This window comes from Anser anser (genome assembly GCF_964211835.1).
Source record: "Anser anser genome assembly, chromosome: 21".
In the NCBI taxonomy this organism is placed as follows: Eukaryota; Metazoa; Chordata; class Aves; order Anseriformes; family Anatidae; genus Anser; species Anser anser.
The window spans coordinates 5,984,258-5,998,966 of NC_139742.1; the positions used below are offsets into that span (position 1 = coordinate 5,984,258).

At 46.3% G+C, this 14,709-nt stretch overlaps 2 protein-coding genes across 3 annotated transcripts in view; both read right to left on the reverse strand.

The window, feature by feature from the left end:
• CDK5RAP2 (CDK5 regulatory subunit associated protein 2) overlaps positions 1 to 7,783 on the reverse strand; it is an 81,040-nt gene extending 73,257 nt beyond the window's left edge. Inside the window, 6 exon segments of the mRNA XM_083806867.1 lie at positions 3,924 to 3,991; positions 5,686 to 5,747; positions 5,891 to 5,959; positions 5,961 to 6,106; positions 6,109 to 6,150; positions 6,152 to 7,783. Of these exon segments, the coding sequence (XP_083662993.1) occupies positions 3,924 to 3,991; positions 5,686 to 5,747; positions 5,891 to 5,959; positions 5,961 to 6,106; positions 6,109 to 6,150; positions 6,152 to 6,229 (465 nt within the window). The 5' untranslated portion in view covers positions 6,230 to 7,783.
• Positions 7,784 to 9,120: 1,337 nt separating this feature from the next.
• The window catches only part of MEGF9 (multiple EGF like domains 9), a 44,293-nt gene continuing 38,704 nt past the window's right edge, over positions 9,121 to 14,709 (reverse strand). For both annotated transcript variants that reach the window (XM_083806868.1, XM_083806869.1), the window contains exon 6: positions 9,121 to 13,933. In XM_083806868.1, coding sequence (XP_083662994.1) covers positions 13,479 to 13,933 — 455 coding nt within the window. In that variant the 3' untranslated portion in view covers positions 9,121 to 13,478. The remainder of the gene's footprint in view (positions 13,934 to 14,709) is intronic.

The window sequence follows — 14,709 nt, forward strand, 5'->3', positions numbered from 1 at the left end:
AGGCAGGAGAGCCAAATCAGCCACCGATAAAATCTTTATCCAATCGCATACTTTATAGCACAATTCTTTGGGAAAAAACTGCTTCATACATAAGTCCTCCAGGACTCATGATTTTTGAACCAGCAGAAGCAGTAACACAGCTGATGGTTTCATTAAAAAGAGTCTCCCTCTGAAAGTTTTTAAGAGACCAAGCATAAAACATTAAGTCAAATAAGCTTATGCCCCCTGTCAGATGCTCTCAGCAAAAGGAAATCTAATATGCTACAGAGCTACTAATAAAATATTTATGGTAGGCTTTTCCAGAAGAGTGGAGTACCACTTGTGAAAATTATTAGCAATACAATTTTTAAAATACTTGGCTCATGAAAGCCTAGAAAGATTATTTTCTGTAGCTACACTCTGAACTCGCGTTCACAAACAATTCCTCAGCTTAATAATCTCTGCCCAGCAAGATGCCTCTTCATTATTCACACAAGCAAATATCACCCAAGCAACTAAACATACAGAGGAGCACACAAACTTTGTGGCCCATGCACACATCCTGAAGAAGCCTGTCTTCACGAGCAGTAGCAGGGCTCAAAGAATCACAGAATGATTCGGGTTGGAAGGGACCTTTCAGTTTAAAGCCATTTTCCTCTCATCCTACCACCACACTCCTGACAAGGAGTCCCCCCCGAAGCCGTCCCGCAGTCCCCTTTAGGGGCTGGAAGGCCATAGGGTCTCCCTGGAGCCTTCTCTTCTCCCGGCTGAACAACCCCAGCTCTCTCAGCTCAGGAGAGGTGCTCCAGCCTCTGACCACCTTCGTGGCCTCCTCTGGGCTCACTCTGATACAACCACATCCTTCGCGTGCCGGGGGCCCAGAGCTGAACGCGGGGCTCACATTTAACTCATCGCAGTTCCAACTGGATGACCACAGACAGCAGCGAACATGAAGTGCCCAAGCTGTAACTTACAGCGCGGCACACCTCATGAGGATCACAAGGCTTCTCGAGTAACTGGAGCAACTGTTCCGGAGCGTTCAGATCAATGTAAGCATTGCGACAACGGAACTCTGTGCTTTGCTTCGAGTCACGGAGCACGATGCTCTCGGTGCTGCTCAAAACTGAAATCTTTATTTGGAACAAAGGAATTTAACGATTTATTAAGTGCAGCAGGAATTGCGTGTATCTCAGTCAGCTTTGCCCCAACAGGCTCAGCATTATGTGCAACAACTGAGAGCAGACTTTACAGCTTTTTTTTTTTTTTTTAGCCCTCAGGGAATCAGTCCTAACAGTTGGGCTGTGTCTGTTCATTCAGAAAAGGCCCAAGCGTCACACGCTTTGAAACTGTATCACTTGGACTTCTGCTAGTCTTCACACATTCAATACAGTTCTGAGTTAAAAAGAAAAACAATTTCAGAACTCCGCCTTCCTTAATTCTACTTCCATCTATTTCAGTGGCAACAGAATTAAACCAAAGAGCTTAAGTGTACGATTTTCAAAAGGCAAGCAGAACATGATGCAAACGTAAGCCAATAAGAGCAATAAATAAATGTTATCTCTGACATTCAGTTTCTCAGAGCAAAGTTAATTCAGGCAGACTACAATTAAAAAGTTATAGCTTAATAAAAGACAGCTTGCTCATATTTTACACACCAAAGGAATTTTAATGGCAATGCTCTCAATTTCTGCATTTAAGGACCCAGACTTAATTTTTATGCATTTTGATTTCTGTGCTTAAAGAATAAAAGAGAAGCAGCAGAGACTTGATGAAAACACAGGACAACACAATACACTCTACACAGAAAATTACACGCCACAGACACCATGGCAGCAAATACCACTTCCCCAGCTCAGTTTAGATCCTTTCCAAATCTACACAGAGCCACTTGTATGCAGAGCAGCATCTGTCAGCAGAAGCTGTGGTTTCACAGCACACGATTTTTGCCAACAGAAGCCATTTTGCAAGACAGCAAACTCTAAGTGGCTTGGGCAAAAAAAAAAAAAAATGCAACCACATACTACTAAGTTCCCTAACACAATACCAATCATCCTTTCTACTTGTGAACACCTAATAACAAGGTCCTCGATTAATATCTTTCATTTTGCCCACATAATCACATTTCCAATCTCAGGTGTTTTCCCCTTTTCCATATTGCAAGAAAGCAGAACACATTATGAATACCGATAAACCTACACCTCTAAGATCATCTGCCTCAGTGTGTTCTCCAGCTCTAAACGTAAAAGGGACCTCTCCTACATGGATCCATCCTTACCCCATTACATCCATCCTGGTCTCTCTGAGCTGCAAGGCAAGGAGCCCACTCTTTTCATTATTTCCTTTCCATGTCCTGCATAAATAACGTAGCACCAGAGACCAGTAAATTCATGTGTGTGTGCACCTTTAAAGTGCCAATTAAGATTTCTTTTAAAGCAGGGTAAGAACAGACTTACTATGTCAGTCCAAAAGCACATCTAACACCTTCTGGATGCTTGGTAAAAATTAGAAGGACCACAGGAGTAAGCGATCCCTTTCTCAAGCTTAGCCTTCCAGCTACCAGCAACCTCAAAAACAGAAGTTCCAGAAATTCCGGTTGTGTTTAATTGCCTTTAATGGATTCTTCTGCTATTACTTTAATGGATTTTTGAGCTTCACTGTCCTGTTGGCAACCACAAAGCCTCTGAGCTCTACAGCTGGGGTCCGTATGTACCAGGAAGTCAGAGATCTGTGGAGAGACCCTTTCTCCTCCACATCAGTAATAAAGGCCCAGGCTGAAATAGCTCATCTCTACCATACCTCAACGTGAAATCAGACCTCAAGAACACAGAACATGGACCAGACAAAGGTTTTCTGCCAGTTCCTAAAGGAAAACAGAACTCCATCACACAGAACCAACAGGTTTTCCACGCTTCTACAATTTTTTCTCCTTTGAAAATGGACATTGCAGAGAGTAAACCACTTGCAGAACGCATTCTAGACTGAGGTCTTTCACAAAAGATTTTAAGCACGTACTAATGCCAAAGCAGTGTCTTTCTACCCCAGACAACAAATGAAAATAAAAGAGAAAGTGAAATAGAGACAGTAAGAAACATCTCTCACTGAGACTTTCCAAAACAAGTTTTAAGTTCTAAACAAAGAACATAGCTCTTCTCTCAAAGGGATAGAAGAAGGCAACAAAAATGGAAAGAGTTTAGAAGAAAAGCTCATTTAAAACTTAGCAACGCTATATAAGGTAACAGAAGTTATAGAACCACACTGAAAACTGCACTCAAATGCTTCCTGAAGATAGCAAGCCACAAATAAGAACTTGAGTTAAACATTTTTTTTTCTTTTAACAGAAGCATTGTCCTGCAACACTGCTATAACCAGTCATCATTCAGCAGTTGTAAGCAATTTGCTTATTAAACGGTTTATTCAGTAGAAACAATCAATGCAGTTAATACATTAAAAAAAATATCTAATATTGTGCTTTGTATTCCAGTAAGCACCAAAATCAGTTCTGCCTACAGAATTGTCACCATGATGCTAGACCTTTACAACAAAAGCATTCCAAACACACTTGTACATAAGCACAAAAGGTTAAAGGTATCGCACAGCTGTCAGTGAATTAAAATACTAAATCCTATCCTGGTATACACAAAGATAAGGTTGATGCTTTCTTGAAATACAAGAAATCAGCTGCGGGCTTGCAAACCACATTCTTACGTTTCCGGTGATTACATGTAGTTTTGAGCAGATGTTGCCAGCTTTCGTTTCACAACCTAAGAGCAGCAGCTGGCTAGTCTCAACAACAAGATTTTGGCTGTTTTTGAAAGCAGAAAGAGGGAAGTTCAAAGCACAGGTAGTCAGCTGATCACACCTGTAACAGATCTGCCTTGACTGATATGAACAAAGAACTCGATCCACAACTCCAGCACTGAGCCTCATACTAAAAGTCTGCTTACATTTTCATAGTCCTTCATGGTCCGAGCTCTAGTTGGTGAGATCGTATCTTCTGCCACATCTGGTAACCCTAGACATTTGAGAAGACAGAACAAGTTCAGGCAGAGGAATCTAAGCTAGGTTTCAATTTGGAAACGGCAAAGTGTTAGTATTACCACGTTGTTAATATCTACGCTTTTTTTCTGAAGAGCATTCCAACATCCCCCAATTAAATCATGAGGTACACTGAAGTTAAGCCATCCAAAAGGGACTTTTAAAGACAAGTCCTGGGAGCAACTGCAAGGGACTGATATTAGAAATGAAGTCCTATTAAGCTACTAGAAAGCAATTCAAATCTTACAGTATCTTGCAAGTCACAGAAGAGACCTCCACATTAGACTCAGGGAAACAATGGACAGAAGATGTCAGCAGCGTCTCCATTTCTAAAATGTAAAGCCTTCTGAATGCACATGTACTTAAAACTTCTGCTGCACACATGTTCTGCAACAACTGCATTTAACAGCACTATGTAACTGTTGCCATTCAAAGCTCCTGTGAATGAGATTGTACACGATACATAGCAGTCAGAGCGCCTTAAATATCAAGAAGTTGAGGCCACAGACTGACTCTCATAAGAATTAAAATATTTCATTAAAGCACCTCCAAAATTCTTATGCAACCGTGTAGATCTGTCTTTAGAAAATCCCAGAGAATACCAGGAGACTGTTTTTAAATCTTGACATTCTAACTAATATCACAAAAAAGCGTTCCCAGAGCACATGCACAATATAGTTGTGTTATTTTGCATCACTACTACGCCCCTCATATTTGCTTGCTCTTGTCAAGAGCGGGTCTTGCTGGTAAGTTTGTCTCAGTTTCTATTACCTACTTGTTCTATACGATGAAGTCAGCCAAGTTACATCACTGGATACACGCACGAATAAAGAGAAATCAAAACCATATGCTTCAAATTTACAGAAGAGAACAAAGAACGGCTAACTTGACAAAGAGTAGGTTTCAAAACAATACCATTCAGCCATTTTATTTCAAAGTAAGCACTTCAAGCTATTGTCTGCCAGCCTGAAGGATAATGACCATAATTATATAGTCGTCAAATAGAAAAACATATTGAATTACAGTTTGCGTTCAGCAGAAGACACCTGGATAGGAAGGGCTCTTTAACGCAAGAAGAGAGAAAATGTAAGGTTTGAATCTATCCCAGGTATTCAGACAGAAATTAACGAAACAGAGCTGAAGTGAAACTGGAAAACTTAATGACACAGCAGGCGGTTTCCCCGAGGATATGATAACGGGAGTATTAAAGCCTTGCGAGGCAGCCCGAGCCTTCTCAGCACAGGATGCCGAGCATCCCTCAAGGGTCACGGCTGTAACCTGGCCACAGGCAGCTCACTGGGCAGCAGCAGCCGCTGGCTTTTTGCACTAAAGAGACACCTCAACAAGAAGCCACACGGCTTAAACCCACTTTCTGCCTTTTGCCCTCAGGAAGGGGTTTATTTGGGCCGGTGCAGACTCGAGCTGTGCGGCGCTGACCCCGGGGGCTCTCGTTAAAGCGCAGGACGCCCCGCAGACAGCTCGCTGCGCCCAAACCCGCTCCTCAGGCAGCGATTTTCTCCTCAGAGCCCGAACAGCGACACCGGGGGGCTGCAGGAGGCACCGCGGGGCTGCCCCAACCCCCCGGCCGCCCTCAGGGGCTCGGTGCCCGCCGTGCCCCAGGACCCACCCCCCCCGTCCCAAGCCGCCCCCCAGCTTTTCCCCTGGCCTTACCTCGGCTGCCGGCCGGGCCGAGCTGCGGGTCCCCGCGGGAGACGTCGGGCAGCTGGGAGGCGCTGCGAGGGGAGAGGACATCGCTGAGGGGAGGCGAGAGAGGGAGGACGCCCGAACCCCCGCCACACGCACCCATGGGGGGGGGGGGGGGGGCAGCAGGCCCGGCGCCTCAGCCCGGAGCCCACCGAGGGTCCCACCCGCCTACCTGTCCTCAAACGCCACCGGCAGCGTCGGGTCTGCCCCCGGCAGCGAGTCCATGGCGCCGCCGGCCGCAGCCGCGGCTCCTTTGTGCGCCGCTTTGGCGGCTTCGCTGGAATTCAAACGGCCGCAACCGCTTCCGCCATCTTTGCGTCGACAGGGGTGAAGCCGCTGAAGGCGCCGCGGAGGCGAGCCAAGGCAGGGCACGGTAGAAACTAAAGGGGAGCCGCCATGTTTGGTGAGGGTGCCGGCTGGAGGTGGGCGGGCAAGGCGCCATGTTGGGTGAGGGCAGAGCGGGGCGGGGGTTGTGGAGGCTGCCAGCTGGGCCACAGAGGCCGAGCGCCATCTTGAGTGAGGGAAGCAGCAGGGACGGCGAGCCGCCATCTTTTTATGAAGCAAGGCAGAGAGCTGCTCGTCTGCCATCTTTACTCAGGGCACAGCGGAGCGTTCCTGTGGGGAATGAAGGCTGCAGCTGCCGCCATCTTTGCTGAGGGCAGCCCGGGCGCCCCTCAGGGGGCTGTGAGGAGGCGCCGGGGCCAGCCCCGCTATGCCTCACGCATCTCCCTCTTTTAACTCTATTTCAAACTCTGTGCAGGCCTGATACGCTTCGCTCTGATATTTAAGACTCGCACCAGGGCACTGTGCTAGGATTTGCGTGGCATATAAAATAATCCCTCTGCAACAAAAAGGGATTTTTCTGCGGCTGCTAGCCCCAGGGATAAGGAGCAGGGAAACCTGCCCCTGCCTCTGCCTCCCAGTGCCCTGAGCGTTATCAGTAAATGAGGATGTGCTTTCCATTTTTTTATTTCGCTGTAACATAAGGAAGCTCTGTTCCCGTGCGACACTTGCCTGGCTCTCGCTACAGGATCAACCACGTGTTAAAAGCGCTGCATTTGGTTTCCTCAGCAGTACTGAATGTGTCAGGTGTCGCACAGCCCGGCCTCCCTCAAGGGGATGCTTACCTGGCCAGGAAACAGGCCACCGTTAAGGCTGACCCGTGGCCATGGACCATGGTAATTTTATGGATTTGTTAATTCCAAATTGTCACGGTGCCCTGTTAGCTTCATTTTCTTGGCGTACCTGCTTATGGCTCTTCAGAACAGAAGCTGTAAGCCTGTAAAAGGCCCTGGAGCCATGGTAGCAGGCATGGCGCTGTGGTTTGCATCCCCTGGATGCGTGTGGTCACTGCGGGCTTCCCAGCACTGCTCCTGATGTGCACAATTTGTGCACAATGTGCACAATTTGATGTGCACAAGTGCGTGGTGGAGCAGCTGTCAGTGCCCCCAACAGCAAGGAAATGCCAGGCTCTGCTTAGTACAACTAAGCTCTTAATCTCATCTCCTTTCCCGTTGGACATGCCTGCTGCTTCGCATTTTGGGGTCTGAGGGCCCTAAGAAATGCTCAGTCTCTTCAACTCCCCCACAGCCTGAGAGACCTTTGTCACCTTATGTGACTGGCTCCCCTTTTGCAGTGCCCTCACCTTCTGCCCAGCTGAAGTTGTTTGCAAAACCAGGTCTACCATATGGCACCGGGATGCGATCAGCCCATCTGCAAGGTGGCTTCACATGCTTACAAAGCAGTTCTTCATAAAACGAGCGAAGGCCGCTTACTGGGAGGATACCAGCGTGCTATTGGTTACAGTAAGGTATTACATATTTGATGCGTGCCATTAAATCAGCATCCATCAGCCGCAGGTACAGTACGAATCATTTACTGCTTATGTTCCATAGGCTGGTGCAGCACCTCTGTGCCTGCAGAGCCATGCTGCATGTCCCAGCATACCTTTTGAAAGGAAATCAGCAGGGCCCTCCTTGTTATCACCTCGTGCCATGGTTGTTGGACAAAGGCATACAGCAGATATACAACTTCCCTGGGTTACTTCCCAATGTTTAAAAATCGGCAGCAACATTAAGGAGCAGTGAGGGGCAGGGTAAATGTATTGTTTAGAAGCAGTTAACAACTTGCCTCCTGATAATCTGCTTAATGTTATTTAACCTTATCTTAATTAGCAATACATTTGGGGAGATTATGGAAAATCCTTGTACCAGCAAGCCATGCTGGAATGGCGCTTTCTTAGTTTACAAAGCAGTCTGAGGTCCTTAATGCTCCAGAAACAAAGTGCTAAAGGGAGTCTAGGAAGAAAATACTTACGGAGTGTGCAATGGTACGGATCTTGTCGACAACAAACTCCAAGGGGGCAGTATGACAGCCAGCTGCTCAGTGCACTGTGGCTGAAGCCTGACAGTGGCACTGGGAGGGCAGATGTCACCATCAGCTGGGCCTGGGTCCTGTCCGCAAGTCCCGACACTAGGGACTTAGTTCAGCATTCAGTTATATTCAGTACTGTTACAGTTCACAACAAAATTCCTCCTCAGCTAAGTCATGCAGAATCAAACTGTTCTGCTAATGCAAATCAGGTTTCAATAAACTTCCTGAAATTTCACCAGTGTGGCCCTTGCTTTTATAGCTCTGGCTCGGTTAAGCATTTGAATGAATGCATAGTTCTTAAGTGCTCACTTAATTAATGCTGACTTACCTCCAAGTTCTTTGCTTAATAGGAGTCAGAGTTAGATGTAACATGCAGCAGGCAAAGCTAGCCTTTAGCATTCGTATTTGCATCTAATAAGATAATTTCTTAACATTGAAAAGTGAGCAAGAAACGCAAGTTTTTCATAGGTCATTTTGCAGACATTACCAAAACCATGTTCAAAACTACTGGCTGTGGATTTCAGAGCATCTGATGAATATCAATTTTCTTTGGAAAATCCACTGTGGTCATGAAGAAATATAGCATATAATATCCTCTTCCAACGTCTAGCTTTGCTCTATCAGTTTCATTTTTAATGACTGCATAGATCTCTGACAAAATATGTCCATGTGAATTTTACACACAATAATGGGGAAATACGTGTTGACTGCCTGGCTACCAAACATTTTAATGAAAGCTGAAAGCTGGAATTGTTAATAAACAGACACAAGAGATCATAGGGTTCATTTTTTAGAGGGATTATCTGACACAGCGCTAGCTGTACTAATGAATATCTGATGTTAAAAAACATTTTTAGGCCACGGTTCTCATCTCACATACAGGGGTATAATGAAAGAATAATTCTCTTGGAACAAATGTCATTACTGGGATGAGATCAGATTCAATCCCGTAGGTTTCAATCCAGCTCTGATTGCTATCCATGGAAAGACTCCTGCTGAACTCTAATGAACAAAAAACAAATGCAAAAATCCAAGTGGCATAGATACAAATTATATACATTTATTTTTATTCATTTTAAATAACATTCTTTTGTATAAATTCTGACATATATTCAAATCATACACTTTTTTCATTTTAGAAATGCATTTGTAAGCATAGCATATGCTTAGGAGACGCCTTATTTGGATGTATAGTAAGACTGATGGGTTTCAGTTGGGAGCAAGTACAACTTTAAGGCCCATATTTTTCTTATTTTATTCCATCCCTCTGACACACAAAGAACAGAATCCTGGGGGAGCTCATTTTAAAACTTCACTTTAAAGAGAAGCATATTTTTAGGATCCAATCTTATATCTTTTATTTAAAGGAGACTGTGCAAACTTTCTGCCGCATTTACACAGCGTGTAACATTTAGGAAAGAGGCGCTGTACAGCAGCGGTTAACTGGCCCAGGATATCTGGAGGATGCTGAATACATCCCCTCCACTTTCATAAATGGCTTCCAACGCGCTAAGTTTGCTCAGCCTGGTCCAAGGGAATTATCATTCCAATGGATGACAGCTCCTGACAGCTCCCCAGGGCTAGTGCTCCATGCAGTTATTTCTAGCTACAGTGGTTCGTAAGATTTAAGATCATCTGCTCGCATTAACCCAATCATACTTTTGCATGTCTGTTGCACTCTGTGCTTACCAAACGCTCTCCTAAGTTGTGAGCCAGCCAGGCTGCCTCATGCCTTTGACACATCATTGCTTTTTGCCCTTTAACCGCTCCATGATATCCTCGTGCCTTCAGCTATTGACTGTGGAGCTGAACTCACCCCATCCAGACCAGGTCCACAGGGACCGCACGGCCCCGAGGATCATGCCTGGAGAGCTGGCTTCCCACCCTTACCCACCTCAGCGTACCTTCTCTGTGCTCTACAGCTACCGTACCATCCCTTCGAGGGCCTTTTTCCACACCACCACACCACTGCAGCCAGACAGCACCACAGCCAGGTAGGAGATGAAAGCTCTGCGTGTCCTTATTGCCACGCCAGCCCCAGAAGTCACCCAGTCCCGGTGGCCTTTAGCACCCCGGCTCTGCACCCCACCCAAGTGTGACACCAGCCCAAGCTGACGGGAGATGTAACTAGCTCGGCTTCTGCCTCACCCCCTGCAGTGCCCAGGGGCTGGCTGCACGAGTGAGAGGCAGCAAGGATCTAATCTCAGATCAAAGTCAACACGAAGCTGTTTGTTCTTCCTTGCTGAGGCATCGATCTCCCCTTACAAATGTCATTCCCCTAAGCCGGAGGTCTGGCTGGCTGGAGATGGCAGCTTTCTTCCCGCTCACACATCTTGCCATCTGACGAGCAGTGTCCCAGTGCCACATCCTTGCTGTGCTCCAGCCCCTGCTAAGGAACACCCTGTGCTTTCCTCTGCTGCCCAGCCTGGGCAGCCACGTCCCCGGCCCAGCCACGTTTGCCACCACGTCTGCAGGGGCCGTTTAGATCCCTTCATCCAGACGTGAGACCCCCAGACCACGGGGCATCACCCCCCCCTGCAGAATACCAGAAGGCATCCTGACCTTTTTTCAAACCCAAGCCGAAAACATGAAGTGCTCGCAGGTTGGAGGCCAGAAGCAAATGCCTCCATGCTGTGGTAGGCAAGGACCAGGAGGGCTCAGCACCTGAACTCGCGCTCCGGTTTGCAGATGGTCATTATTTCTACAGCAAGAGAGAAATCAAAGCCTATTCCTGTTACAAAGCAGCCTACAGCTTTACCAAATCTGGGGAAGAGGTGCTTTGTGGCACCTACTAAAATGGTTTGGAAACATCAGAGTGAACAGCCTGTCCTTCACTTTGCCTGCTCGCATTAGCCCCAGAAGCTAACAGTTCCCAAATTCCCTTTCCCCACCCTATGAAGTGACCAAGTGCAAGCCTATCACAATACGAGCACTGCCAAACAATTCCAATTTTTAGGAAATCCTCTATTTTGTCGCCACTCTGCTCTTTAAAAGCTGGGTGAGTAACTCAAGGATTAGCAATATGCAGATTTTCTTCTCCATTCCTCCCCGGTTTTATACCTAAAAGTAGGATTGCTCTGAGTGACTTCAGCCCAATTTATCACCTAAACTACGGGACCTCACCCAGGCCCCTAGCAGGCAGCAGGAGCTTTTCCCTGTTTGCCTGTAAGCAATGCCCCGTTGTGCTCTCACCATTTCCCTCGGCCGTCCTCGGCTACTTTCCTTTCTTGCTCTGCCTCATCTTTAAATCAGGCAGCAAGTTTCTGAGGCAGAAGTGACATCTTTGTGCCCGTATTTAAAGCACCTATTCCCCCACACACACCCCAAAAAAGTCTCCAACAATAAGAAAAGGCTCCATGCAGCACCAGAAAGCAAATAAATAATCACCACCATTCTTCCTACCATTTCTCACACCGAGAAATATTTACTTTTGCCCGGCTCTGAGGATGCGTCAGTCAGCTCCTGCTGACCTTTAGCAGGTACTTCATTCCTCCTCAGCACCAAGCGCTTGCAAAGCACCAACACGCACAGCAACGCAGCTTTCGTTCTGAGGCTGGCCATTAGTTTGGTGAAATACGAGTTTCATGCCCTGCATCATTGTAACGAGATCAGTTTTCGGGGGGCTGACCCGGTGGCTCCCCGGCACAGGCAGGGCACGGTGCCAGCCCTGAGGCTCACACACTACAGGTGGGAGTGACCTCCCCGTCCTGTGCTGCCCGTTTGCTGTTCTTCCTCTGCTGGCCCCCCAAAAAATTAGGGGAATCTCTAAAACCTATAGTCCCCTGTAGGTTTTTTGGCAGCTGATTCCCCACCGCCTTGTGCTACATGACATTTCTGAAAGCACCCGTGCACTTCGAGCTTTAGGGCTGGAAGTGCAGATCACCTCGTGCAAGCTCTGCAGCTGAAAACCGTTTCCACCCAAATCCAGATTTTTTCCTTCGAGAGAGGCCACGAGGCTGCGCCCAGCCCTCCCCAGCGCCGTGTGGGCACGGGAGGGACGGCAGCGAGATCCCGACATGATGAGCAGCCACACATGAAAAGCTCAGCCATCGAGACCAGGCTCTCAGTGCATCCATGACAGTGTATTTGCAGCTCGTATAAAGATTTAAAAGCAAATAACAAAATGGTACATCAGACTGCTGGACACCCGTTAGGCCCCACTCGTGGTGTCGCTGGCTGTTTACTCTGTATTGAAAGGAACGGGGAAATTTGACAGATGCAAGTAGGGAGCACTCACATTTTCTCTAGAAAAGAAAGTTCTTCGATGACACGCTAGAAGAAAAGCTTTAAGCAGTGGGTGTTTGCCAGAGTCCCAGCTCCAACAATATTGCCATCTAATTTACAGTATTTTAAACAATCCTCAGGGTTTGTTTTTCTTTTCAAACAATGCCACTAACTGCTGTACAATTAAAATCTAGATGATAAAATATGACTGGGGAGTAGGGGAGGTTGGGGAGGGGGTCCATGGTTTTGTTGTTGGGTTTTTTTGGTTGGTTGTCTTTTTTACAAATAATTACAAATACAATTCCAAGAAGATATATTACATTTTATATACAGAACACACCATTTCTATCAGGGTAGGGTATTAAGCCTAGCTTTTATTTTTACACGGCAACCCTGAGATGTCTTGTCATCTTCCCTTGCACGGAAACTATACAAGTTCATTAACTTCTTCTAGAACAAAAAAAAGCGGACTGCTATGTTTTAATAGCATCATCACCCTGTATAAATACTCAGAAAGGGAAAAGCTTACTCTCCTCCCTAACTCCAATATTTTTTGTGATACTTTTCCCTGTTTCCCAGCTTAGTGGAAACAGACAATGGTGACTTCTGTTCAATTGTGCAACTCACTCCTCTACTTGCCTCTTGGTAGTACAGTGAACGACCATTTCCCTTTTTTTTTTTTGTCCTCCTTTTCAAACAAATTCATATCAGGAACTAATATGAAGCCTTCACAAAGGTCTGTTTCCTGAAAATCCACTGTTAACTCATGAGCTACTTTTCAAGCTAAAGGATGCGGGCGTAAGTGTTAGGTTGGCTGGAAATACAGTAGCTTCTGCTAAATCCCGGGGTATCGCTTTTGCCACCCCATCACCCCATCTTCATAAATAACATATTTTAAGATCAGCATAATCAAGTCTTTAACAACAGTGAACTCGGCGGGTCTTCACGGAGAACAAGACACCAAACGCATCTCACCGTATTACCCAAAATTCAGATGTACTACACCTTTTTTCTGTTCACCTGCAAGCTACAGCATGCCCAGCATACGAGTATCCGAAGAGCAAATTCCTCTGCATGGAGCCTCAGCACGGATCCTGACAGCCCTCCAACAAGCCCTGTATCTTCTTTAAGCCAACTTTGGAACAGCTGGATTGCTTCTTCTTCTAAGCTTTGTAATTGTGCATGGGAGTTGTCAGCGTTAGCTGTCCGTTCGGTGCCACTTCATTCCCGTCGTCTTCCAGCAGCCCCGAAACATCAGCGTTGGGGATGCTGTCGTGGTAGCTGCTAAAACTGATGTTGTCCTCTTTGAGTTCAATGGTCCAAAAAGGAGCGTTAAGTTTTCTGTTTTGATACTCGCGGTACATGTAGACAGCACCCACAAAGCCCATTAGCAGGACCACAACGATGATGATAACTGTCAAAATAATTATGTTAAACTGAGTCCAAGAAACATCTGCAAAAGCAGAGGTACTGTTGTCAGAGGAACTTATAGGAAATAAAGTCTGGATAGTTGTTGGTGCCAATGTGCTGTTTATCACTGCAGTTGGGAATGATGTTGCCTTGCTAGTGTTTGGAGCAGAAGTTGTAAACTCTCTTGTTTCTGGGCCAAGAGTGGCTTCTACAAAACAAACAAACAAAAAAAGACGATGTGAACAATAAAAACGTGATAAGATGGAATCAAACAAACGCTTTTATATAACAGTTTTTATGTCAATCAAGTCTACACTGTTAACGCTGGATTTTTTTATCAAAATAGCTCACAAAAAGGGTTGGCCAGGGATTTTTAAGACAATTCTGTGTGCTAAGTGCTCACTGACTGCAGAGATCCCGTGCAACCTGGTGATGGCTGGCTAAGTTTACTATCTGAAGATGGGTGAATAAGTGCACTAGCCAAGACCAAGTGTTAGATACATGAGCTCAGGATGATAGCAGGCCACCTGGTCCAGCTCATACTCAGCACATGAAAATGGGGCTCCCGCAAGCTCGGCAGGAGTTTGAACTTTGGGTCTAACGATAGGAGAGTTTCACTCGCTGTCTGCATGGGCTGGGCAACCAGGCTGGCAGGGCGCCGTGAGCCCAGGAGCGTGCACCTCTCACAGCACACTACGTGTAGGATTTGTGGTAGCAGTATGAGACTGTTCCTGCCTCACCTGTACAAGACCAAAAGTGAAAGCAATGAACCTCAGTATTCTGCTGCCACAGTGTTTAGCACCAGGTTTCAGTATTTACACTGTGGAATGTAAAATCCCAGTTCCGCTTTTGAGTGAAACCGTACACAAACTTTGTGGAAACCCCCAGCTGGCATAACCAGGGCCAGAAGGCAGCTGAATCAGCAAAAAGAACCTTCCAGGGGCTGAAACTTCAACCAACCAAAATGTACTCTACACCTACTGT